Here is a 27,496-nt window from a genome sequence, read left to right on the forward strand (position 1 = left end):
TGAAATATGCTAAACAATAGTGAAAAGCCATTGACTTGAAATGCCTCAGTTTGAAGGAAAAGATGAAAGGGAAATGCTTGCTGTTGTTTAAACAACTCAGCATAAGGCAAGTATTCTGTTTCTGTTCACAGTTCTAGCTTAAGTGAGAAAAAATACAGTCAGTTGTGCTATGAACACTGCAGATGTGGAACAAAGTGATATAATGAGTTGAACTACCCTAGAAACTATTCTGTCAGAAATACCTTAGGTACTGATCTACTCACAGAGAGCAATCTGTAAAATGTGTGGAGAATTCTGCTCGATGAGTCTTGCTATCTGGAAGGCAAGAGCAGTTCTCTTGACCTGTGAACTTTAGAAAATCTTACTGTAATTGAAGTGTTATGCCCACAAAACCCAGGAAAACTTGTATAGAGTTAGGATTATGACGAATGTATCTCTTTCAGGTTTGCCAGACCCCAAATGGTAGTCGTCCCATAGCAGCCCAGAATGCTCATCTGAAACCAAATGTAAATCTAGAGTTGAATTTTGGAAATTCACTAACTTTAATGCATGGCTGCTATAGCCACATGCGGAAGCAGGCACAAGTTGGATGCATGCGTGTGTGCACACATCTACACCCTGGCGGTCAGGCCCTGTGTGCGCTAGGGGAAGCGTGCGTAAAGGGGCTCCTTGGTGAAATGTGTTGCTTAAAGCTTTGGTAAATGTTCTGCATGACCACAAAAATGCACAGTCCAGAAAATCTGCAGCTTTTTTTCATCTGTTTCTCTCTCACCTTTTTTCCTTGCTGTGACCCAAGAGCAAACTGAGTTTATCAAGTTTAGCAAGTGCCATATAATAGAACAGTCTGTAGAAACAATGGAAATTTGCAGTAAAAACCACTCAATGAAGTAAACAAGGGAATGGCAAGAGAGGAGGAAGTGGGATATGAAAAGATATGTAGGTATAACTTCTAGGGACAGTACCTCATGGTTTTCTTTGGTAACAGGTTGTTCATATTTCTCTGGCAATGTGTCGTGTTATACTAGGCTGCTCGTTTTGTGTGCTGCAGGATTTCTCAATAGATCTTTATAATTTTAAAAAGTCAGACCTACCTCTGTTTTCATTCCTTAGAGTTGAGCTGTGTCTAATGGAAACTATTGGTAATCTTGAGGAACGGTGCTTGATCTATGCAATCTTTCCCCATCACCAGTGTTAATGGAGCTAACTGTGAATACTGGGATTTTGCATGGGTGTCTTCATGTGTTTCTGGTCAGTCCGAACTGCAGCCAATAATCTCTAACTTTGGAATGAACTGCTAATATCTGGATGCTCATTTGGAACACTTAGTAAAACCTTTTCTCTTTGCTATTTATAAAATAACCATGTCTGTTATCTGCTCCCCGCCTCTCTCTTAGAGCACTGCTAGCTGTGGCAGAGAATGGTGGAGCGGAGACCCTGCTGTCCTGGTGGGGGGAGAAGACCTTACCTTCTCCAGAAGCCTGCTAATGTGAGGGCAGGTGCTTGGTTCAGTTTGAGGTGTTTTGTTGCAGTTACTTTGGTAAATCCTACTGCAGTGATTTATTTCCTTCAGCCTTCACACCAAAGTGCAAAAATGGCAAAAACTTCACTCAACTGATTGGAATTCATGGCATTGCCCTAAAATTTATTATAGGGAGATGTGGTATCTTCGCTGTTTCAGCCAATGGCTGAAGAACCTGTTTTCACACAAATAAACGATGAAACATTATATCCAAAATTGAGTTACTTTACTACAATGTTTCTGAGACTAAAGCAGCTAGATGCCCCAAACCCCCATGCACTGTCTTGGCCAATTCATGCAGTAAGCGCGTACAGTATTAGCATATATTAGCACCCTGGATTAAATAGATGACTCTGGAAATGAACTAGGTGCCTTGGCTCTTTATCTCTCTGGTACAAACTTCTCTGCAATTTTGTTGAGGTCACTTTCTCTACCCCCTTTTTCCTGGCTCCTCAAGCTCACAGATTGTTAGTGTAGAAACCAGCAATTGAAATGCAGCAATTCCCTTCTCAATGCTGCAGACTTTAGCTTAGGGAATACTTTGATCTGTGTGAAGCCCAGGCTGATCGAATGGATTTCAGCTTTGTAAGTACGCTACAATGGAGCTGATAATTAGCATTATGCAAGTTGCATCTGAAACCCATGAACGAGGGCATGCCTCTGACTTTATTTTCTACACATTTGCATGTATCCTGTGAAGTGAACATACCTGACTGTTTCTCTCTCTAGGACTGACTAAAAATTAACAATAGAGTTTGACTGTGCTCTTCTGATAGTTTCCTTGAAGACAGGGGTAATTCTTCTGTGCTTAGGGACAATTTTTTTCTCTTCAACTAGCTGGTTAGGAACTAGGCCTGTACAGTGGAATAACTGTGCAGGCAATTTTCCGATGTCTCAGCTAGTAAAAGGCTGGGAAAACAGGAAAAACGGTGCTACTGGGAAAACTATGGGAGTATGTTGGTGAAGCACTGACCACAGGGAGTCAAACTCGGATCCGCTAATAAGCAGATCCACTGTGCTTATTAGCTCCAGCAAAGTGTCAGCGCTTCAAGACTGGAGCAGAGCTGTTCAGATGTGTCTGCACCATCCTTCCCAGCACTTTGTCAGCCACTGGTGGATTTCTTCTTATTTTCAAAGGATGAGAAAAAATTCCTTTGCCCTAATTTCTTTCTTATGCTTTCACTAAAGAAAAGCTCTTTATGTTCTGTTTCCTTGTCAGTTGTGTAAGAAACAGTAGGCTTGGAGACTTAAAGCACTACAGGCTAAATTCTCTGGAGATCAGAAGTAAGCATTAATTTCTTTCTTCCATCATCCCTCCTTTTTCGCAGGAACTTTCTGCAGCGCTCAAGTCTGCTCTGTCAGGTCATTTGGAGGCAGTGATCTTGGGCTTGCTGAAGACACCAGCACAGTATGATGCCTCTGAATTGAAAGCTGCCATGAAGGTAAATGAGCTTTGAAATTCAGGTATGTTAGTCTGATGTCGCTGTCTCAAGAATGAGTACGGACTTCATGTCCAAGGCCACAGATTTCAAACTTGTCCACTGATTACTATTTTATTGTAGTACTACAGTTTAAGTATCCAGTTGCAAGGCATCCAAAATGAAATTTTGGAACCATCTGATTTTTAAACTCTTAATTAAATCCTCTCTTTAAGGAAAGAAATAATTTTAATCAGGTCAAGAATAAGTGATAAGCTGTCCTGGCTGGTTGCTGCTTTGCTGACTGCTCTTAAAAAACAATATATAGGCTCATAGTACAAAAAGACACTAAGAGAGCAGCTGTTAGCTGGAGCTATTAAATCCTCCGTTAGCATTTATAGGCTTAAACAGTAGTTTTCAGTTACTGGCTCATATCACTGATCTTGAAAGAACATCCTGTACCAAACCTGCCTCTGTGTAGAACGTGAGAAGGAGGATGGGGCATCAAAAGCAGTCGTTGGAGAAACAGCACAGCAGTGAGTCACCGTGTTCGGTCCCCTACAATCACAGGCAAGCATGGAATAGATTGCTACTTTAGAAATATCCACGCTGCAGGCCACTGAATCAAGACTTTTGAGAGGTGCTCATACTGGTGTATCCATCTTTCTAAGCAAACTAAGGTTTGAGAGATTGTATTTGTCATCATCACATAAATTTTGAATGGACTTGATCAGGTTTGTATTTTTTTAAATAATTAAAAATCAAGTATTGTCTGTTGAAATTCAGAACAAGACAAAAACCCAATTAATTAATTTCTCCACGCTATAAAAGCAGTTAAAAAGCAAACAAGCAAACAAAACCACCCACCACCACCCCCCAAAAAAAACCCATCTCAAACCCCCAAACCCAAAAAACCAACCCAGTATGAAGATGGTAACTCTAATTATGGGCCAAATCCATTATTTGAGTAACCACATGCTGCCCTCTTCTGGTTTAAGTAGAGGCTAGCCGTAATTTACTGTGAATCAAAATCGTTCGGTTTGTTGCGTTTGGGTTTCTTTAAACGTCTTACATGTGATATATTTAGGATGACCATATACTTACATAGCTTTTATGCTGTATATACAGCCCGCAGACCAGGCCATTATCTCAGAGTAGCCACTAATGTAGAATGTTGTATTCTCTCTGTAGGTCAGCTATTCCCCACTCCCAGGCACCTAGTCTAATGTTCTGAATATGCCTGAGCTTAAGTTTGACTTGATACATACAGCGTCATAAACTATGACATGGGAATCAAAGTTGAGTAAAGCAAAGTTATCTCTGAGGAGTTAATTCTTTTTCTGGCACACTTTCTTATGAAATACTTCAAAAATTTTTAGAAAGTCTTTAATTTTGTTAGCCTTCATTTCTTCCCCAAATACCCATTAGAACCACTCTGTGGAAAGTTTTCCTAATTCTCTTAGCTGTAAGCCATTTTTATAAAACTGCTTGGGTTTAGTCCTCTCTTCCTCTCCCGCCTCCCCCTTCTTCAATAGCAACACTTTTTCCAGGAGGGTACTTTTCCACGTAATTACCTCCATTTTCCACATGCAAAAGACTGCAGAGAAGTTTTCCCAAGATGCTATCCAGCAGACTCCTCATGGAGTCCTGTGGAAACCATGCCCATTTTTGCCACATACAAAGTAGCATTCTGTTACAGATGGGCTTAACAAATAGCATCCTAACAGGAGGCATAGGAGTGTTTTTTCCATCTCCTGGTGATGCTGGAAGATGAGGGTAATGAGATTAGCATGAGCATTGTTCACTGGTAGGTAAGAAACAAAACAATTTAAAAATCACCAGTGGAGCCTATTCGTAAAAAATTTCAAAATATTGAGGCATCTGGCTGCTAGGTAGCGGTACCAACTAGTAACCCAGACATCCTTAATGGTCATGCGAGAGAGAAGCATCTTCAGCTCATCCAACTTAGTCTTCTGTTCTGAGCCTGTCCTTCAGGGTTTCCTGTCTTTCTCCAGGCGCAAGAATATTGCAGTGTAAGCAGTTTTAATTTTTTTTTTTTAATTTGACTGTTTATCTGTGTAAAATAATTAAACGAGGTTTAGAGCACATTGATCAAGCCACATTATTTTGGAGTATCGGAGCAACTAGAAGGTTTAACTGATTGCTGATACATGTTGATGTGGTTTGTATTTTTGTAATAGTGCTAATACCCATATCACTTTTTAAACTGTAGTAATGCAGCTTAGTTCAAAGTACTGATTTTTCATTGACCTTGATCACAAAAGTGGCTTTGAAATATTACATAAGACCTCTCAATTCATTCAGCTTTTTCAAAAAAAATTAAAATCTGAATATTTAGTTTGTCGTACTAAATAAATTTTTATTTCTTAATACAGCTAATAGTAATGTTGTTTCATCTGTATTTGTGCATTGTGAAGTACATGAAAGATAGGGACAATTCAAGAGGGTCTGTAAGCTAGAAATTCAGAACATGCTTAAATCTTTGCTGACTTGGAGACAGAGCCAAAGCTAATGTTGGTGTCGTCCTTGGCTTTGCATTTACAGTGGAGGAGGTGTATGGAGGGAGATAAGGAAGAAAAGCAGGGAAGTAGTAGTTGATTGCTGCCCATTTGCATGCTAAAAATCAGATTTTCTTCCTGTGTTCTCAGTGGACAGAAAACAATCATACATGGGCCGTGATAAGTTGATCTCATCCAGTTATGCTAGTGGAGCGGCCACTGAGTGTTACAGAAGCTCACAGCAAAGGCATGTTGCCCAGAGATAATGTCTATAGGATCTCAAAGGTATCGGAGTAGTATTTGGCACTAAAAATGTTCCATCTGGGGTTTCTGAGGCACAGTTAGCAAAAAATATCCCTGAATGGTTGTTAAATTGTTAGAGTGGGAGAAAGGAGATGTCTGTAAAATATTTTTAAACCATTCAAGTATGCCTGTTCATTTCTAGCACCTAATTGAATCATATATGTGTTACAGGGTCTGGGAACTGATGAAGACACGCTCATTGAAATCATCTGCTCACGAACAAATCAGGAGCTTAGTGAGATTAACAGAGTCTACAAGGAAAGTAAGTTTACTTTGAAAGTTTCGATGCACTGTGTTTTTACACTAAGTTACTTGGATAAGTTCACCTGGGTGTGACTTTATTAGTTACACAGCATCTGCTTTGATTTTCTGGCAGTTGAACATAAGAGAGTATTTTGTACTGGTGTCCTGGATATTTGTCTGTGTTTTATAGTTTCATCTTGTTGCTTGGTAGCAAGCAAATTGGGGAACATTTACCACTTATGGAAGTTGTGTCTAGATGAGTTTTTTTCACAGAACGCATGTAGCTTACATAGCAACAGAATTGATGATGTCAGATTTATGGACTCTAGGATCAATTATGTAATAAGTAGGTGAATGTGAAATCTACTGAAACATGCTTGTAAGTTTATTTGGTAGACTGGCCAAAAAAGGCATGAAATAAAACTTCATAAAAGCATATATTCTGTTTTTCAGCTTCTCTAAAGCATGTTATCTGATTGAAGCTATAATTCTTAATTAATTATAAATATATATATGAGTGATCTAAGATCCATCCTCAAAAATTACTAATTTTATTTTTATATTGGCCGTTCTGGTTATGTTTATTGCAATTAAGCAGTGCAGCTGTCCAGTGCCTGTTGGTTTGCCTGAGCTTCAGAGTTCAGCTTCATTGCAAATAGACTGAAATTAGAAAACTGCTGTGTGCTAGTGCTAGATAGTTGTCAAGCAATTGTGGTAAAGTGCCAGCTAAGTCAAAAAGGACAAGCAAAACTAATGTAGTCTTAATGGACAATATATATAAAAAACCAACCAAACAAACAAACAAAAAAACCCAAACAAACATCAGCAAAGAGTATGTTGCTGCTGTAGATTAGGTTGCTGTTGAAAAGAGGAAAGAATGTGATTTTCTGGCAATATAGAGCGTGGTCACTTGGAAAGCAATGGAAAAGTTTAGACATCAGACCAGGATCGCACAGAGTATACCTTTGATTCGTCATAACAAATTTTGTCTTTTGCATTAAATTTGTATTTGCAGTTGTCCGGTCAAATCCCTGAACAGAAAAGACCTAAATACTATTTTTATCAACCAAACAAACATTAATTGGTAGCTAAGAATGATCTAACAAGATACTGAGCTTAAAACAGTATTCCCATCCTTTTAGTAGTTTCAGGCTTTCCTGTTACCTTTCCATGACAGACTTTGATTGCATGGAAACTCTCCTGACTAGGTGATAGCACTGTTGTTGCTGCAGTATGCAAGCATGCTTTTGTTTACATTGTCTTCCACACCTGACTTGGATTGTAGCTGTTTATGTGCATAAAACACAGTAATTAGCGGCTGTTTTTCTAGTAAAGGAGTATTTGTAGGATACCATTCACTTGCAAATAATTTCTTCTTTTCTAGTGTACAAGACAGAACTGGAAAAGGACATTATATCAGACACATCTGGTGACTTCCGCAAGCTAATGGTTGCCCTGGCCAAGGTAGGTCTGTTCTTATTTTTCCACTTTTCCTAATGTGACCGCCCTTTGGTAACTGACTGATGGCTGCCAGTAAAACAATTGGATTTCTGATTCACTTTTCAATTTCCTTATATTTTCACTGTCTTGGAAATGCAGCATTTGTAGCAGCATCTTCAAAATGGGGATGGAGCGTACTGTTACTCTTTAGCAAATTCAGGTTAAAAAAATCAAAGAGAAAAGAACGTGTATAGCAAACTGCTAACTGTATATTAAACATCTTCTAAATACTGCTGTCCTTGTTCGAAGGGCAAAAGGTGTGAAGATACCTCTGTGATTGATTATGAGCTGATTGACCAAGATGCTAGGGTAAGTGCTGGTAATACCATTAAATATCTTAAGTTGCTCAAGCTTTTGGGGATATTGAAAGTACAAATACTGTGGGAGTGAGAAGCATTTATGAAAGTAGGTGTGAAAGTATATTTCAGATTCTCTTGCACAGTAATGTTTGCATGCTGTCAAGGTGTTTGCCACTTGCAATCCTGGTAACTTCAGTTGTCAGTTTTATCAGTTTTCATGGGTTGCTACCGACTAGTACTTACACAGAAGCTCTCTGGTATTTCCCTTAGGCATATTGACAGAGAGAGTCTGTAACAAAAGGAAACGCATACATTGTGAACACTGGTTGCAACCAAGTAATTGTGTAAGATTCAGAGAAGTATCATTGAACTTAGTGGCTGCTGATGCTTGTTTATTACATCTATATCTGTCTTATTACATCTGTACCTGTCAAGAGCAGTTCTTCACTTAGAGGTAAACAGAGTTAAATATGGAGTAAATTTATAGACAGAGGCAAATATGAAACAATGAGGCTTAGTTTCGGACTAGATCCATAGATCTTGTCCTGGTGGTCTGCCTAACCATGTGTCCGTTTGTGTTTCTCCCACTGACACAGTTCCAGGAGTGCTTGTTTTACAGTAAGGAAATGGTATACATTTGCAATGGCTTCTTGTGTAACTCCTGATTTTAATGATTTTGCTTTTCATTCTAACCCCAGGAGCTCTATGATGCTGGTGTGAAGAGAAAGGGAACGGATGTCCCCAAGTGGATCAACATTATGACTGAAAGAAGTGTCCCCCACCTGCAGAAAGGTATTATTCAAGAGACAGATTTATTTTTTTCCTAGAAGAGAAAATGATACTGAAGTGGTAACTATTTTGTCCCAGATATGATTGAAATGAGTGTGAAAAGCACTCATAAAAATAGGAGGTCTCATAAATCTTAATTCATGTCCTAGCTTTTAATTTCTTTCAGAAAATACAGTTATTTCTGTGGATGTGTTAATCTCACAGTGTGAATGTGTGTGTAGAGCTCTTTTTTTACACAGGTGTAACAATGCTCAATTATACATCATGTACACTTGAGAACAAAAATGTTACAAATCTAGAAAACATGGTTGCAGGAGACCTTGAGAAGCCATTTAGTTCTTCCCTCTGTTCTAGGGTAGCTTAGCTACATCATGTGTTTAAATCTGACAGTGAAGACTCACAAAAGCAGCTCTGATATTGCTGTAAGAAGCACATGGGAAAGTCATTTGAAGGCTTTTCTTTCAGGGCCTAAATCACTGTTGTTTCAAAAAACACTAGTACAGGGTTAAGATGGTATTTTACCAGATTATGGAGATGCTCAAGGAAAACTAAAAGGCAATAGCAATAGAACTTCACTATTAGCTGATGAACTTAGGCTGTACTTAATATAAAAGTCTCAGAAGGACTTGGACAGGTATTTTTAAATCATGTATTTCGGCATTGCTGTCTCTGTGGTTTTGATTCAGGTGGTTACTTTTACCAGTTCTTGATCTGGTTTTGATTTCACCTATTTTCTTTCTTGTGATAGTGTTTGACAGGTACAAGAGCTATAGCCCGTATGATATGTTGGAGAGCATCAAGAAGGAAGTTAAGGGAGATTTGGAGAATGCCTTCCTTAATCTTGGTGAGTTACTCTGAAGTAAAGACTATTAGATAGGATATTTTCAGTGCTCTTTGCAGTAAATCGTGATAAGGATAGGGCCCATCTTCCTCTGTGCTGTTGGATGAGAAATAAACTGGACGTGCTGGCATTATTGGATCCACTAGTATGTTTTAGCACATTACAGGTATTGAAAAGAAGCATATTTTTTCCCTCTTCAAAATAGAAACCTTGATTTCCAGCTGAAAATAAAAATGGATGTGTTCTCTCATCTGTTGTTTGTTCCACTTCTGTTTGGTAAGGAGTCTTAATGTTTGTTTCCCCAAACAAAACAAAAGAGTGGAACTGTAGCTGAACAGAGTAAGTATTCAATATAGACATGGGCTGGAGAGAGAATAGCATGTGTGTGAGAGAAGACAAGCACTGCAGGATGCCAGAGGGTAATTAAAGAGTCGATTTGGCACTGGAATCTCTGAAATGGGGAGGCAGGGTGTGAGGCTGGTACTGTGGCATGACAGGAAAAGGATAAGGATGTTGCCAAGTTTAAGAGGGAATTCTTTAAGAGGAAAATCCATTTCAGGCTAAGGGTGAACTGAGAGTTCTGTAATGCAAATGGAGAATAAACAGAGCCCAGCCTTGAAAGGGGGACATCTCATGGATTAGCATACAATGAGTGTTTTCAGAAAAGAGGTTGCTTATAGAAGCAGAAGAATGAGTTCTGGTCTCTGTGGAGGAGGGCTAGCATTCTGAAACAATACTAGCAACGGGAGGGAAGTACTTCCTCAGACTGTAAGCATTTGTGGTTCAACCACAAGCTTAGCCAAACAACTTTTAAGTAACAACTCGGGTGAAAGTAATTTCTCTGTCCCCTTTTGGAGAAAATTTTGCTGAAAACGTTTTTTTGACTACTTATCATGTCTTTAAAAATGGCTCCAAGGTTCTGTGTTCTGCTGTTCCATGTATGGGCAGGATGTTTAAATATTCTTATCTCTCTCTCCAGTCCAGTGCATTCAGAACAAGCAGCTGTACTTTGCAGACAGACTGTATGATTCCATGAAGGTAAGGAAGACTGTTCTTTCCTTCTACTTTTTTTTTTTTTTTGGCATTGTTTTCACCAAATTTTGATTGCTTAGGTGCTTTTATTCATATGATGTGTGACTAGCATGTGAATAAATTCACAATGACTTTGCATTGTTCAAATGCGTTCTTCAATAGTTATGAGCCTAGACCATCTTTTCAGCTGCATCTGGTATAAGGAAATACAGGGAAGGATCATATAATAATGATCTGTATTAGGCCAGCTGATTATAATTAGCAAACTTAGACACATCTTTTGCAAGTAACAAAGAGCTGATAGCAGAAAAAGCTTTTATTGACATGCCAAAATAAAATACTAAATTTGTGTCAAAACATTTTCTCAAGGAAAGGGATGAAAGAGAAATGCCTGGTGACAGGCATTAGGCAATACCAGGAACTGTGAATACTGTGTTCAGCTTTGGGCCCCTCACTTCAAGAAAGACGTTGAGGTGCTGAAGTGTGTCCAAAGAAGAGCAGTGAAGCTGCTGAAGGGTCTAGAGAACAAGTCCTGTGAGAAGTGGCTGAGGGAACTGGGGGTGTTTGTTTAGTCTGGAGAAAAGGAGGCTAAGGGGAGACCTTATTGCTCTCCACAAATAACTACCTGAAAAGTTGTTGTGTTGGGGTGGGTGTCAGTCTTCTCCCAAGTAACAAGCAACAGGACGAAAGGAAACAGCCTCATGTTGTGCCAGGGAAGGTTTAGGTTGGCTATTAGGAGAAATTTCTTCATGGGAAGGGCTGTCAAGCATTGGAACAGGCTGCCCAGGGAAGTGGTTGAGTGACCATTCCTGAAAGTATTTAAAAGCTGTCTAGATGTGGCACTTAAGGAGATGGTTTAGTGGTGGACTTGGTTGTGCTAGACTAATAGTTGGACTTGATGGTCTTAAAGGTCTTTTCCAACCTAAACAATTCCATGAAGACTTCCTGGTGAACCAGAACTGCTGCTTAACAGTCTAAAGCAGCTAGGTTGGTGACTGGAAGTTGGTCAAACACTGATGATGAGAAAGGTACATTCGTGCTCAAATTCCGGAATCATAATAATGACCTCAGAAATCTTTTATTGTTACATCTCAGTTGCCTGGAGTTTTACCATTAGGTACAGTGGCCTTTTATGCATTTCAGCTATTACAGTTCTAAATGTGTATCTGCTTATAGGGCAAGGGAACCCGTGACAAGGTTCTGATCAGGATTATGGTCTCCCGCTGTGAAGTTGACATGTTGAAAATTAAGAGTGAGTTCAAGCGGAAATACGGGAAATCTCTCTATTATTTTATCCAGGTAAGTTTTTCAGCTTTCTTTTTATATCAGTTGCATGGACCTTTGCATCAGTCTTCATTGGATTAATTGTACCATTAGAATTAACGGGAGGTGTTTTAGAGGCTGCAGTGAGAACATTATGTTATTGTCTGTGCCCTATTGAAAAACCCACCTTTTAACTTTAGCGTCTACAGCTGGTACAACTCCTGGCAGCCACTTGGCTGTATGTTGTCTTTGTGCAATCAGCTGATGTGTTATGAAAGACAATTCTGTTCACCTGTCCCTAGCCTCAGACCAAAAGAAAAGAAAAAACCTAATTGCTCTGTAATTGCTGAATGAAAATAGAGCACCTAAATGGTTGCTCCCTTTCATTTCAGTGCCCAGGGAGTAGGCATTTTAGCTAGAGTGATTTTTGTCCATTTCTGTGATCAGACAGGAGCTATAGGTGCTAGGTTTTATTTAACTTTTGGGGCATAGGTAAAGAGCTTGTGCATCTATTTGAAAACTGATCTTCTACACACCCTCACAACAGCATATGATACATTCTTCCTTGTGTAGATGAAGTTCAGAGCCTTTTCCTAAAGATGTCAATTTTAGATAAGCAAATTGTCAAAATAGTGAACTTGATATATGTTCTTTGCAGTGATCAGTGAGAAGGAACAGAAGTCAGTCCTTCAGCTTTCCTTTGTTGTGTTGCTCTCTTTTGTACCAAAATTCCTCTCCTTCCTTGGCCTTGCATTTGTATTGCAAGAATGATAAATAATTTCAGTTTACACATAAGTAAAACTTAGTTTAGTTTCCTCCACACTGACAAGGCTTCAACTGTGAAACATTCTGCCCCACAGGTTTAGACTAGAATGCATATACTTTCATATTTTGTGACTGTTTCCTCATACATATTTTGTATTTTTCTTCCCTTGCTTTACAGCAAGACACAAAAGGGGATTACCAGAGGGCACTGCTGAACCTGTGTGGTGGAGAGGACTGAACACTGTGATGGAAGAAACCCAAATGTGCCTCTCTTGCTCTTCATTTTACTGTAATCCTAGAAAAGATTGACTTGCCTAGCTAACCTTGACTTGCCTTTGTATCTGCGAGACCACTGATGTAGTATGCTTTCTGGTGCTGTGTGCACTTCTCTCGGCAGCAGTGCTCTGCTTGGCTCTGCCAAAGGCCCTAACAGCATATAGCCAGAGAAACTAACCTTCCAAAGATAAACGAGGTTACAAATGCTTGTGAAAGACTGCCTCTCTGTGCGATGTTTCTAATAAAACATAAATAAAACTGAAGTTTTACTTTAAGACAATGGGTCTCTTTCAGACCTTTAATTTGAAAACTGTATGAACTGTATTTAGCCTTTGCTGTCTGTTTTCTGTGGTGTTTTTTTTTCCTCCTGGGGTTCACTGCTTCCTCACTCAAAGCCCTTACTGTGTTTAATGATTCAATTTCTCAGCAGAAGCAAAACCATTCTCTTAGGTTTGGGGTTTTCCTACTAAACCCTGAGCCCCAACTTTCTCCGCCCATGTGTGAGGGGCAAACACTTTTCACTCCCTCTTAAACATTTAAACATTTCCTGTGCCTGTGTGCAAGGGGTAAACAGTTTTAAATCCCTCGTAAGCATTTTAGACAGCTGCCAGTGACAGAGGTGTTCCCTTCACAAGGCCCGGGCTGGGGTGCCGAGCTGCGTGAGGGCAGCGCAGGAAGCACAAGCAGGGGAAGGCAGCGCGTGTTGCCTGCGGCTCTGAGGGGGGAGTTTCCCGCCTTTCTTCTTCCCGCCCTCCCGGCTGCCTCAGCGCGGGCTCGGTGCGAGGTGGGGGCTGCCCCCCCCTCCCCGGCCCGTCCCCAGGGGCGGCGGTGCCCTGGCCGCCTCCGCACCTCGGGGAGACTGGGTGGGCTCGTGTCTCCCTGAGGCGACTTGACACCGTCGGCGACACAGCGAAGCTGACAGGGGCTGAGGCGCTCACTGTGCCCCCGCAGTGGTGCAGGGCACTCGGCACTCCTGTGTCCTCCGTGTATTTCAGTCTGCAGTTGTGGCCGTGGCAAAGTAAGCTTACCTGCTAGAACGCATTTTTCTTGTCTTATGGTAATGTTAACTCCTACTATGGTATGAAAGTCACATCCAGACATCTGGAAAAATGAGTTAAGGGCAATGCTTTCTCTCCAGCTTGGGCATGTGACATTGAGGCCCTTGTATGTGCAGGCTGAGGGGAGCAGCCATCTTGGCACAAGGGCCAAGTTTGCATGTCCGTTGGGTGCTTGCGTATCCACACGCTGCCTAGTGCAGAGGCCTTGGGTACAACTGTAATATAAATATAAAATAATTACCATAGGAGAAAATAGCTTTTTCCTTTCCCAGCTGTTGTTCCTTTGGAAATACAGAACTGCCTGCAAGTATCAACTGTTTTCCCTCAGGCATTACCTCGTTTATAGCCCTGTTTCAAAGGCTGATGCACTTCTCAGAGGTAATTTTGAGACTTTTTAAATCAATCTGTCAGAAAAGACATGAGAAGCACAGTAGCCTGTTCCATGCTGCTATTAAAAGGGTGAGAAATCTTGCTGAAATATCATTGGCTGTACACTACAAGGGATATTTGGTGTAAAAACACAGCAGTTGATGAAATATTGGTAACTTAAATGCATAAATGATACTATTTTTCAGGAGCTGCTTCAATTTAATGCCTGATGGAGCAGTGTCATTCACACCTGTTTACAAAATGCTTCTCTCTCTAGATTTGAACGTTTAAAAACTATCGCTGAGATAGCAAATCAGTCTTTGAATCTAATTAGGTAAGTCATCTCTATAAACTTTGCTTGCTCAAATGTGGCCCTATAAAAGAAATCAAATGGCAGGCATTTTTCCAGTCAGTGGAATGAACAACTAGAATTTGATGGCTAGCATGCTCTGCCTCACTGCTACAGGATGTTCAAAATTGCAGGCAGTCTTTCTTTGGAGCAAGGCAATGTTAAACAAACCAGCGTGATTTCAATGGCCAGGACCATTTTTGCTGACTGCAGACTAGAAAGCAAATTAGTCTCCTGTGAGATCTAGAAGCTTTCTAGAACGTAACTGAAGTTTTTTGTTGGTGGTGTTGATTTTTTTAAAAAAAACTTTCTCCTTTTTTTTGTATTACTGGCTTGCTGATGTTCAGGTAGGAACAAATGTGCAAGCTCTGGTGATCCTGTCATTTGGTTGCAGGCTTGCTAATATGCAAGGTAGGCCCCTGTCCATGCAGATGTACTGCAAAATCAAGTCTCTGGGACTTTGAAAGTCAAGAATACCTTGAAGAATGGTGCTTGGCAGTGTTGCAACCTTTCACTAAAAATTCCCCACCTGGCAAATTGAACACATAATTAAAAAAAAAAATAAAGTCAACCTTTTAGTTGCTGATTATATAATTTAGACTGTTACTCTATCTTAAGAACTGTTTACCTTCAGAAGCAAAAAAATATTTAAAATTTGCCTCACCAGATCTTTCCTGTCCAAAGAATGTGTGAAGAAAGGTTCCAGTTTCAGTCTTTTTCAGGTCAGATCTTGATTTAGCTTTTCATGTTTGCTCTGTGGAGTTCCCATTCCAGTAATACATGCAACAACAAAAAGTTTTCCTTTGATATTTTACACTTCATCGCCACAGATTCTTTGTCTGTCCCAAATTATACAAATAGCAATAGCAGAATTTAATTGGATTTGTACTAGTCGCTTATCAGACCTGCTGTGTAACGCAGACATTGGAATATAGGGTTAAAGTGTATCTTTGGGCAAGCATCAGCTTAAACACCTACTAAGAAAGTAATATGTTTCTATTATGGCGGTAGGTGATTTCCTCAGTGTGGTTTCCGGCCGTATGGATAAGGGTGACTTACTGTTCTGTATACAGAATTTCCTTCCTCAGATTTCAGAGGAATCCATTTAAGTGAGAGTCTAAACTGTCTAATTCAGAGTAAGATAAAGTCACTAAATGCTTGCAAGTGTGGAACAGCTGTCAGGTCTGTATCAGGCTGTGCTAGTTCAGTGGTGCAAAAATCCTTATTTCTGCAATTTATAACTCTATTTGCACAGCATCTGAACATCTTATAATTACAAGCAGTTTATTATTAGAGGTGCATTGGTAAGGAGTAATGCAAGATGTTTTACAAGTGAGAAACAGATTTAGAATGGTTTAATTAAAATTAATTGTAGTTCAGTCAAAACTTAAGCTAACGTTTACATCCTTGTAAAATAAAAGGATCCTTGCAAGATAGAAACTTTCTTTAAATGCTTGCTTTTAAAATACCTTTTTAATTAATATTAAAAAGGTATATATAATTTTGTGTCTGAAATGGGAAATGTTTGCTCTCTGAACAACGCTACGACTGTTCATAAACATTGTTCAAGTGTGATTTTTTTCCTCACTGTGGCAAGGGGTGGAGGACTATTCAGACAAGAAGCAGATTTTGGGTTTTGGTTGGGGAGTGCGGTGTTATTCTATTTATATTCTGCTCTTTCTAGGAAGGGAAAACTGGAACCAAACGTTTCTATTTGCAGGGTCCGTTAGGGCATGATGCGTTAACAAACAAGTAACAATACAAAATTGCAGCTCGTTAGGATATTCGAGTCCTCCTGTTGGTGATGCTTTTGGTGCACTGTCAGCAACTGCTCACAAGAGGGAGCTCGGAGAAAGCGTCAAATATTCCACCAGTCAAAACAACACAAAACAAAAAAAATCCTAGTATATCTCCCTATATATTATGAACTCTGCTCTCTCCAAACATTTACATTCCCTGACTCTAAGCCCTCATGTCAAAAATTCATTTTCATCTTCCAGGATTTTTCCTGTATCTAGAAATTGTCTATGTTCTCTAGAATACTTAACCAAATTTTATAATTGCTCTCTTTTAGGCATAGGCAACCCAAATGTTTTCTTATATAATAATCATGTTGTGAATTTTCAAAACGGAAAGGTTTTCTATAAATAACCTTTCAAAGAGTGGACTAATAATGACAATAACTGTAAAGGAATTTTCTCCCCTTTCTTTAACAGGAAGTGGTTTTGCTCTTGAAATTATCCTCTGCTTCCTGATTTAAAACAGGTACTCATTCTTATTTTCTCTGTAGAAAATTAAATACATCACTGTATCTTTTGCTATATCCATATTAGCACTTTAGGATTTAATTGCTAGCCATTGCACACTCCTTGCATTTTCACTATCTTTACTAATAATAAAATACATATGCCATTAAGGCAGCTTTTCTAAAGGAGACATTTCCATTTATTCATGTATTTTAATCTTCTCTTCCTTTCACTCTGACCGATGTGTTCCTAATAGGGAATCTTTTTAAAAATTTTAATACAGGAAGAATTTGTTCAGTTATGTGAGGTGAATTTGTTTTTGTTCAGGTTATGCATTTTTAGTGTCTTAAAAAAAGAAGATATTAATTGAATTTCTTTTTTAGTATGGCTTATTTAAGGTCCTGTTTAATGCTTAATAGAAAAAAAATCACACCTTGCTCTTTAAGGAGGTTGATTGCAAGGTAATTATGCAGGTATGTTAACTGTAGAACAGATATATTGCTTGTGAATTCCTGATTGAATAGCTGCTAAGTAATTTGGCCAATATTCTTCTCTCCTCTGCTAAGTATCATCCGGCTGGTTTATACCTGCTTATTTTCAGGTAATGGTTTACTACTTGTAAGGTGAAAACAAGCTTTAAGACTCGTGGAGGCTATTTCTAGGCATACACAGAACTTAGCTGAAAATCTGCTTTTATTGTTGTTATTGAAAGAATACTCATTAAATACTATTTTATCACTTATTTGTAGAAATCATAAAAAATCTGCTTTTATTGTTATTACTGAAACAATACTCATGAAATATATTTTATCATTTATGTGTAGAAGTCGGGATGGATTATCTGATCCAAAACAACTGTTTTATGAAATGTTAAATTTATTAAATGTTTTGAATTTATGTTCCATGAAAGAGAAAGGTTTATTTAAAGTAGCTTTAGTACTATTTGATTTTAAAATAAATGCAAGAACAACAAAAAATCTTTCTGAAATCTTTTAGATTTATGAAGCACGGAAGATGAGTATTTTTGAAAAATATATTTTAAATGATTTTGTAATAAAAAAATTGAGTATTGCTTTGTAGACTTTCTCTGATTATATAGTAGATTAAATTTTGTTTCTGAGATGGTACAGCAATTAACTTATTACAAATGTATTAACAATTATGTACTTAAATACATCAGTAAAGCAACAGTTGGCATTTTACAATAAATATGTTAATAATAGGGATTGAGATTCTTTCCCACTTCTGTTTTTTTCCTCCCCAGTAAAAAAACAAAATTGTGTTAGGAGCTCTTTAGGTGTGTTTTACGTTTTACTGTGAACTCTTAGTTCTGAATTCCCTTTGTCATTGCAGGGTGGTTTTTCCCTGTAAAGCAGGAAAGCAGAAAACATTGTACTATGTAGTGGTTCTGAACTGTGACTACCTCATAATGCTATTTTTGCAAATAATGGATGACAGGAGGATTTTTTTTCTGGTCTCACAAATGTGTGTGTATTGCAAATGCATTGAACACTTCAAGGTTTGAATCGGTTTTTTTTAAACACTTTTATAATAAAGGATCTTATTTAGTAAATCTTTGGAGTAAATCAAGGTGAGAAGAGCCTGATGTAAGTTTTAATGACATCTGGGACGGTGGCCTACTGGGGTTTTTCCTTTTTTTAATGGAGAAAGTCTTACTAAAACAACTGCTTTTTATTTTGTGAATACATTCAGGTCTCACACGCTACATGTTTGATGTGGGTAGATGGGACAATTTTCCTCCTTTTTCTGTTCCCCTTCTGTCTTGAGCTGATTTATTTTACTGGGAGATAACGGGGTTGGCCTGTCAGTTCAAAACCTGTCTGGATATGAGCTGTATTAGGTTTTGTGTGTCATGTAGAAGAAGATTAAAAAAAAAAAACCTACAAGGTGGGATTTGACTTTTTCATTTTTTTCCTCCCTCCACCATTTATTGCCATACACAGAAGACAGGATTGTGGAGAGAAATCAGAAGTGCAGTTACTTCAGAAATAAGCTGCTGTATCTGTAATCAGAGATGGTGCTAATGCAGTGTTTTAAAACAAGTAATTGCAGCTAGGTAGGCCCCAAAAGGCTCAAAATAATGGATTTTAGTAAGGTAACTGATGAACTGACAGAATGTTCAGAGGCTGACCATGTGTGCATGAGTCAAACTCGGACTTGGCAGCATAGGACCTAGGAAGAGAAACTGCAGTCTACTTGTCTCTTTCGTTGTAATGAATTATTTTGCATATATTTTGGATTAGTGTAGGTCATAGCTCTGAAAACAGCTTGACATTAGATAAGCTGCAGAGATGCCTCTCTTGGTTGTGTGTAAGAAATGTATTTTAAAAGGACATGAATTTGGGTAAGTGTCAGATAATACACATATACAGATTGATTTGCTCTGATTAAATATTAGAAAGAAAAGAAGAAAATGTTGTGCGTAATTTATCAAACAAAACCCATGAGATAGGAAAGTAATACTTTGGTCCCTGGTGTGATGTGTCTGTTAAGCTGTAAGAGCCTGCCTGAGCTGTCCAAGTAAGTGAAATGCTCAGCCTGAGTCTTGAGTCATCTATAAATTCAGGTCTGTCTCTTCTAGTCTTCAATGCAGAATACTAGGCACTGCAATGTCTTTGAAGATCTAGACCTGTCATTTTTAGCAATGGGAATTAGGCGTCTACATACCTTTCTGTGTCTGAGTCTCATTTTGTATGACTGCCTCCTAATGTCAGGTATTTACCACATTTTGAAGTGTTCCAGTTCAGCCAGGACAGTGCTCCATTGACCTTGTTCAGTTTCTCTTAAACAGTGAAGATAATTGGGTTTGCAAATGTCCTGGCTGGTTGATCCCAGATTTTCTTTGTTTCTTAGCTTAATCTTTGTCGTCATGTATTCTTATGCCACTAGAAAATCTAATTGTTTTAGAGAAAATCATAATTGAAAGGATCATTTGAGTCATCACCAATTATAAATAGACATTGTGTTGTGAAACTGCTCTTGATTCAGAATTAATATAGTAGTTAATATGTATAGTTGTCCTCTTCTTCCCCCAAACAAGGTACTAGCTAATATTTTCTATGTTTTCCCAGTGCAATCATGACTGCATATGACTGCATGTTTTAGAACAGTCTTACTAAGGTATACTGTTCTCTGCTTAATTGGGCTGACAGCAGTTTGGACTCATTGACAGAAGGAAAAAAAGAAGCACTGTGTGGGACAGAATTATCTATACAATTGCAGTTCCTTTCTTGTTCTTCATTTATTGTGTGACATCCAAGTAATTTAGCTTATCTGTGCCTCAGTTTCCCTTTTAAATTAGAGATTAATTTCCTCTTTTAAATTAAAAAAATATATTCTTATTTAATTCCTGAAATAGCAAACCTGCTACAACAGGTATTGAGCTGTTTTCATTCATATTTTCAGTTCCCAAGTTCCATTCTTCAGGACTGATGACCATTAAAGATTGTGTTACAGCTCAAACACTGATTGGGAAATATGATTTCGAGCTTTGATCCAATTTTCATAGCCTATGTATCTGAACTTATTTTCTTAGGTGGTTAAGTACTTTCACAGTTGTCTGAGGTGCAGGTCTTGGTCTTACATTGTACTGGGACAATAGTGAATCTCTGAAAACTTGGGACCAGGCATATGAGATGAGAATGCACAGTTCAACATAAAATGCTTCATGGAATAAACAGAACAGCTGCTGACTGAGTGAACCCTTTAGACTGAAACATTTAGGGAAAGTTTGTGTTGTGTTAGGAGAACTGTTCTGTCTGTCCTGCAATGTCTGTCCTGCCAGTGCTCTTGTCCTGTCTTCAGTCTTTTGAGACTCTGCTGATCAGTGGTTCTGAGTGGTTTTTTACTGTATCCAGTTCAAAACAACTACATGCTCTGCCATTGTCTCCCACATCGATGGCCCATAAAATGTGTATAGTTTTTCAGACCCATTTTCCACTCTGCCTGTCCTTCGTTCACCTGTAGTCTGAGTAACTGGAGTACTTAGCCTTGCGAGGGATTAAAGATTTAGTCTGCTCCCTTCCTGATCCTTCTAAAGTCCCTTCATCTCTCTTCTTCCCACCCTCCCCACCCCCCTTCTTTTAATTTTCCCCTGTTAACTCATGTGGAATACAAACCCAGGACAAATCTAGAGCCTTGATCTAAAGCTCAGGGAGATCAGCTAAGAAAGCTGATACTGATTTTGGTATTTGGGGATGTTCAAAAAGGCAGGGAGAGGGAAGGAATTCTACTTTCCACAGTAAATACTACTATACCAAATCACTGGAAAAGAGCTCAGCTTTGTATTAGTGTATAGATTTGCCATTAAATCATTAAGAGGGTCATTAGACTGATTCAAATTCAGTGTCAGATTTTCCAGATGGGCTTTCTTGGTATTAGTGGCACTAGTGTATTCAGAGTGAATTGCAGGAAAAGTGTCAAACAACTGTCAGGATAGCTGCTGTGAAACCTCTGCTTGGCTCAATTTGGAATTTATTGTCATTTAGTGAAAATATTGGTGAGAACATAACCTTTTGTAATGTTTAATGTTTTATTGGCTATAAAAGATAAAATATAGAGTAAAGGGAAGTAAAATAGTATTTTGTTAGGTCAGGAGCTAGATTTATGCTTCTACTTACTGATAGAATAATCAGTGGGTCATAAAGATCAGATCGCCTGCCTCCTATCTCTTACTCTTTTTTTATGTGTGTATTCAACAATCCCTTCTTTGTAATAGTTAGGCCCATGGGAGCTTACCAAAACACCAGGCCCCTTTTGTCCAAGGGTATTAAATTAGCTGTTTATATCAGGAAGAATGTAGTGGATGCTTCTGTTTCAGACATTAAGCAGTTGGGATAGGACTAAATAGACTAGGATGCTTGACGTGCAAATGGAGCACTCACTCACAAGGGACACTCAGCTGTGTTGTGAGCTAATTCAGCACACAAAACCTAGGCATTAAATAAATTGTGCATTAACATTTGGTGGGCAGTAATAAGTAAAGAGATCTCAACTCAGCTTAAAAGGAGTGATAATGCATGTTTCACACTGTTTCACAATATGTCCAGTGTGCTCTTATTCAAATAGATTAATAGTGGAAATAGCATTTGAAGGCTTCTCTGAAAAATGGCAAAGCATTGAGGTTTTCATTAGATTGATAATCCCTATGTTGTGATGAAATTGATAAAACCTCATGATCAGTCTCAGGAAAAGTGAAGACTGAGTGGCACCATGAGGGAATTCTCTTTGGTAAAGTAGGATGCGCTGGCAGAGGAGTACGAGGGCAGCACCCTTGTTGCAGTGTAATTGTCCAGCAGAGGTACAGAGAACTTCACACTCTAAGGAGATGATAGAGGGCTTCCCCCTGCCTCGTAAGCAGCAGATTGAAGTCAGCTTGCTTCTGAGAGTTACTGTAAAAATTTGGTAATTCCATTAGTGTCTTTTCCAAGGGGCTGCTCAGGACACATAATGTTTTGTTGGATTAAGACTTCATTCCCAATTGTCCTATTAAACCAACTTTCTCAGAGGGTAGAATTAATCCCGAAGATTTATTCCAAATAACTTGATTTGGTAAAGCCTGCAAGAACATGCTGGTCTCAGTAATGCCTAGTGTGGGCACTGCTTGGTATCAGTGCTATGCATTTTGTTTTGTTAATTACATGAAGTCTGCAAGACCCATGAACCTGCTTTTCCTCTGGAAGCAAGGTCTTCAGTTTTGCTTCTGATCACATTTCCTCCCTTCCTTTTTCTACTTGGCTCCTTCTTTCTGTCCCTCATTGGGAAAAACAAAAACCTCCTCTCTTCCCTCTCCCCCTCCCCCCCAAATGCCTAGTGTTGTGCAGTTCAAAATATGAAGTGAGAAAACCTGGAACATGCGTGTCATTCTTTCCAGATGTATATGGTAGTGCATTCTTACATTTCTAGGAACGTAGAAAGAGATTTTTTTATTCAGGTCTTATACTTTGCTTACCTGCACTGAGATAATCCCTTCATGGAAAAACAGCTGAAATCCTTGCAGTAGCAGGATGATACTGGTTATGCATCTTCCACTAAATCCTTTATGCTCCGAAGGAAAGTCTAGCTGAGCTCTCAGCTACTAGTGTGGACAGTGACACAGATTCAGGATCACATTTGACCTGGGCTGTAAAACGTGACTGTTCTTCTGGGCTTTCCTTTAAAATCAAAGAATGCCCTGTGTGCATAGCTCACAAGACTGGCAGTATGGGGAAAATATATGAAGAACAATACACATTTCTATTCTGGCTTTTATCCCAAGAGGTCCCAGAGAGCTTCAGTAACTACTGTGGAACCTGCCTTTAATGAAGAGGAGTGACAGGCCTCAATTGTTTCAGCACATTTCCATGAGGGTTTTTTCCCCTCATACAGTGATTCATTTTTCTGTCTCTGATGGCAAGGTGGGGGGAAGATAGCTGTGTTTGGGGACGTTTACATCTTTGCAAATCTGCTGGTATCCCCGTGAGACAGAAGTAAAGGATTTTTCGTCTGTAGCTTCAGGATAGTAACACACAAGAAGCATGCTCACTGTGTCTGTGCTGTTCTGAAAGGACTTTATCTCTGCAAAACTTCCTTACTTCTGCAGGGGTGATGTGACCTGCTGCTGCTCTTAGAGTGAAGTTCATTTGCTCCTGGTGTAGTGAATTGTCTTTGATAGTTCATGCAGACATACACTCTGCTGAAATTCAGTTGTCAGCATAGTAGAACAAAGCACCCTATGCATCAAAGTGGAAGGGGGAAAATGAAGTTCTCTTTATACACGTGGTCTGATGGGGCAAGCAACCTAAATGGCCATCTCTCCCTGTCACTGCCACCTATCTTCTTCTAAATAAAATATAAAGACATTTCTCTCTAATAGTCTTCCTAGGCCAGGTCAATTATGGGTTTACCTGCAGCATTAACTCCTTGGCTTGTGGAGCATCTTTGATTCTAATCTACTTAGAAACTGAACTGGTTAAATGAGAACTTGGGTCACAGGAAAGAAAAGCGATCTTAGAACTGAGCCAGCCAAGTGCTGCTCTGTTTGGCTCTCAGCACTTGCAGTTGCTACTAAGGAGCACAAGCTCCTTTTTAGAGCCCAGTTCTACTAATTAAATCTGACACTTTTATTAAATATGTAAAACCACCCAATTGTCAAGTACATACAATGTACTGCAAGGACAGCTGAGCAGTGCTGCTTGGCCACAGGCCGGATTTTGCGAAGTCTGCAAAAAAATCCCGCAAGGAATGGCGAGTCTGCGTTGCAATACACAACTCCTGCAGAAGTGTACTGTACTTTTCATCTTCCTTCATTGTACCTACATGAAAGGATCATCTGGTGGGGCAGATGTTGGCTTCACACCAATTCTGAATAATGGATAGTACCAGCATTTGTATTCTTCTTTTGTGGAGCCAGTTTACGTGTCATTTTACTGGCTCCTAGAGCCCAAGGAAATATGATTTGGAGCCAACTCTGGTTCCATGCTCTGGTTTGCCTAGCTCAGGAAAAAGCCAGGGCTGTTTCAGATAGGCCATCTGGCTCTCTTGAATGGGCTTATTAGTAATAGTGGAGGTGGATCTATTAGCCTGGGACAGGAACTCAGAAACAGATGCTTTGTTTATGTGTAAAATATGGCTTCAAGCCAAAGTGCTAATCATGATTGCCTCTGAAGTGGTTCTAATCATCTGTATGAGACTGCATCGGCTCTTGTGTTGTTTGTACAAGCTGGTAGTTTAGAGGTGTTGTGTACAAGATATTTGTAGTCATAATTTCTCCAAACAGGTTAAGGCAAACATTATGAGAATCAGCATATTAATGTGCTGTGTTTCAAATTAGAATTATAAACACACTTTCCTCATTGGAGGCCTAATCTGCTAGGAAGAAGCCAGATGTTTACTGATGACACCATTATTTAGAAGGACATATCAAACTGAAACAAATTATTGTTGTTTAACTGGAGGAAAGCCTAGTTTTATGTATCAACCTAGTAAAACAACTCTGTGCTGAGACTGAATGAAGTAGCTTGTGTTCTTCAGGCAACAGGCCAAATATGAATCCCAGATTTGCAGGTTCCACTTCTGGCCTTAAGGAAAGCAAAACAAGGTGTGTCTACATTTTGATAGCCTGGGCGAAATAAGTGAAAATAGGAAATGAATGGTCCTGGGAAAATTATTCTGAGGCTGAGCAACAGATTAAATTACTTTTTTAAGATTTCAGTTAGCATTAAATAAAGAGTAAAATAAAGGTAGAAAATTTTGTGAAAAATGGAACCTAAGGCACATCTAGTTTAAGTCTCTCTCCCCACCCCATTTCTAAATTGGATGCATTTCCAAGAAGTGGAGATTATACCTGGCTAATGTACATGAATGGTTAAAATCAAAGTTTTATTCATAAATTCTTTCATGTGTTATGAAACAGTATTTTGTGATTTTAAAAAAGAAAAAAGTGACACTTTCAGGCAGGGTGGCTTTATCCATTCTTTTTTCTTTTTTCTTTTTTTTTTTTTTTCCAAATGTCTGATTCCATACCTGCTTTACTCACAGAAATTTGAAATAAAGGCAACTATCTGAATCTGTCTCATGATCTTCAGTAAATTTTTGCTTCAGTTAGTCTCTCAATAGAGTATATTCTCACCTTATATAGCTTTTCATCAAAGCAGCTTTGCTTTTTTCTTTTATTAGTCTTTCCGATTTTGACAAGCTGAAAAACTGACACTGTATGTTAGTCTTGCCTGTAACACCAGATTCTAAAAAATCATGTAAGCACATGCTTATAATACTATGCCTTTATATTATCATGAAGTTTACTTTTTTGCTAAAGAGCCTGAGCTTCAGAATATGCTTAAAACTTAAGCCAAAATGTTGCTATGCTAAATACAGGTCTTCACTCTATACAAGGAAAAAAGTAAAGTTATACATTAATTGCCTCCTGATCCTAGTCCTGTAAAGATCAGCTGGAATAGTCAAGATAGGTGCCGCACTTGTATAACTTACATCATACTGTCTGTGGATACATAAATTGTTACCTTTGGTGTGGTCTGATGGACTTGTAGAACTAGCAAATGAAAAATACCTTTGTTGAATCCTGTGTGCATGTGTGTGACTTTGAATTGTCCATCTACAAAGTGGGATATTCATAATACTGTGAGATACAGACTCAAAAGTAGTTTACTCCATTGTTTTCTGAACTGATGTTTTCTGAAGACACCGTATGGTAGAGGTACCAGGAATACTACCATTATTTGCATGTAGAACAGATATAAACAGTGCTTTTGATTTTAAAAAAAGGTGGTAATCTGAAAGCTCTGTTTTAGCTATAGACATTAACAGATTAACATACTGAGTTGTAGCTTCTTGGGATGCTAGGTGGCACATAGGAGAAAATAATGTAAGTAGGCAGTGGAACAAAATCTGGCATCATCTAACTGTATCAGTTGTTAATTAAAACTTGTAATTTTTTTTTTTTTCTTTTCTCCTTGATTGTGAAAATATAAAGGTTGGTAAAAGCACTCCTATCATTCTTTTGATAGTATTACAGAACTGAGCATTCTCAGTTCTCTCACTGAAATCTTCTTAGAGTTTGGACTTACAGGAAAGCATGATAGCTCTGAGCGAAGCCTGTAACATTGCTCTTAATGTAGCCCTTTTGTGGCTAGACACTGCAACCCATGATATGTACAAAAATAACTCATGGTTCAAAAAACATCTCTACCCCCCCCCAGAGTGTAGAAGCTTAATTGGTAGAAATCCCTGCTGGACCTATCACTCTCCTATCTGTAATCTTACTGGGCATGGTTCTCAAAGCATAGAGACAAAATGAAAAGATGTTTAATTTCTCTTTGCGTCAGAACTTCCTGTGTGCACATAAGACCATAAAATAAATAGTCATTCATTTTTTAATTAACCAGTTCCTCATTTTTGCAGCTACTTTCTTTGACAAGTGCATCATCGGTTTCTCTTGATTTTCAAACTGAGAACAATAGTACAAGGGCATCAAAGTGGGGATCTTCTGCATGCACCAAGAGGCAGCTTTCGTGTTCCTGACATTGTCTAGATTGTGAGTGCCGTGGTTTGTATGAGGAGTTTTATTAATAGCTATGTGGAGTTCTCTGTGTATTAGTGGCTGCAGTGAGTTTTCTGTGTATTTGGTTCATAAGGAGTTCAATGACATTTATGTCTCCATAATGAAATGAGGATGTAAAATATTCCTTTGCTTAGCAATAGCATCAAACAGAAGATAGTTGGAAAATTAAAAATATAATTGAGACCTTTATTAAGAGTGCTTCTAAACTGTGCATTCTTAAACAGCATGTGCTATTTAGTTAGATATTTGGTTAGGTGGTGTATCTTTTGTTCAGGAGTGAAGAGAATACCAGGAAGTAACTGTGAGGCCATATTCAATGGTCCTTCCCAGAGAAATGGTCCCACTGACGCATGTTCAATAGAGACCACAGAATTTGTCCAAGAAGGAAGGACTTTTACCTTCATAGGCTGAAAATGTCTAATTAAGGGCCCAAGCAGGTTTTCTTTGAAGTCAGTTGGGGCTACTCATGGAGGCAGCAAACATTCAGCGTAGGTAAAGGTGTCTGGCCCAAAAAACTTTTAACAAGTGTTGCACTGTGTTAAAATAATCTGAGAATCAAACACAGAACAAATGTACCATTACAGTTAATGAGTCTATTATGCCATGTTTCCCTAGGAAACTTGTAATTA

The 27,496-nt window shown here is 38.8% G+C and overlaps 1 protein-coding gene across 1 annotated transcript in view; it reads left to right on the forward strand.

Moving 5' to 3' along the window:
* ANXA2 (annexin A2) overlaps positions 1-13,047 on the forward strand; it is a 28,207-nt gene extending 15,160 nt beyond the window's left edge. The window contains exons 5-13 of the mRNA XM_056346976.1: positions 2,848-2,961; positions 5,931-6,021; positions 7,387-7,466; positions 7,752-7,811; positions 8,500-8,593; positions 9,339-9,434; positions 10,411-10,469; positions 11,640-11,762; positions 12,670-13,047. Of these exons, the coding sequence (XP_056202951.1) occupies positions 2,848-2,961; positions 5,931-6,021; positions 7,387-7,466; positions 7,752-7,811; positions 8,500-8,593; positions 9,339-9,434; positions 10,411-10,469; positions 11,640-11,762; positions 12,670-12,729 (777 nt within the window). The 3' untranslated portion in view covers positions 12,730-13,047. The remainder of the gene's footprint in view (positions 1-2,847; positions 2,962-5,930; positions 6,022-7,386; positions 7,467-7,751; positions 7,812-8,499; positions 8,594-9,338; positions 9,435-10,410; positions 10,470-11,639; positions 11,763-12,669) is intronic.
* Positions 13,048-27,496: the final 14,449 nt, after the last annotated feature.

The sequence above is a fragment of the Falco biarmicus genome, chromosome 7, assembly GCF_023638135.1.
Source record: "Falco biarmicus isolate bFalBia1 chromosome 7, bFalBia1.pri, whole genome shotgun sequence".
Lineage (NCBI taxonomy): Eukaryota > Metazoa > Chordata > Aves > Falconiformes > Falconidae > Falco > Falco biarmicus.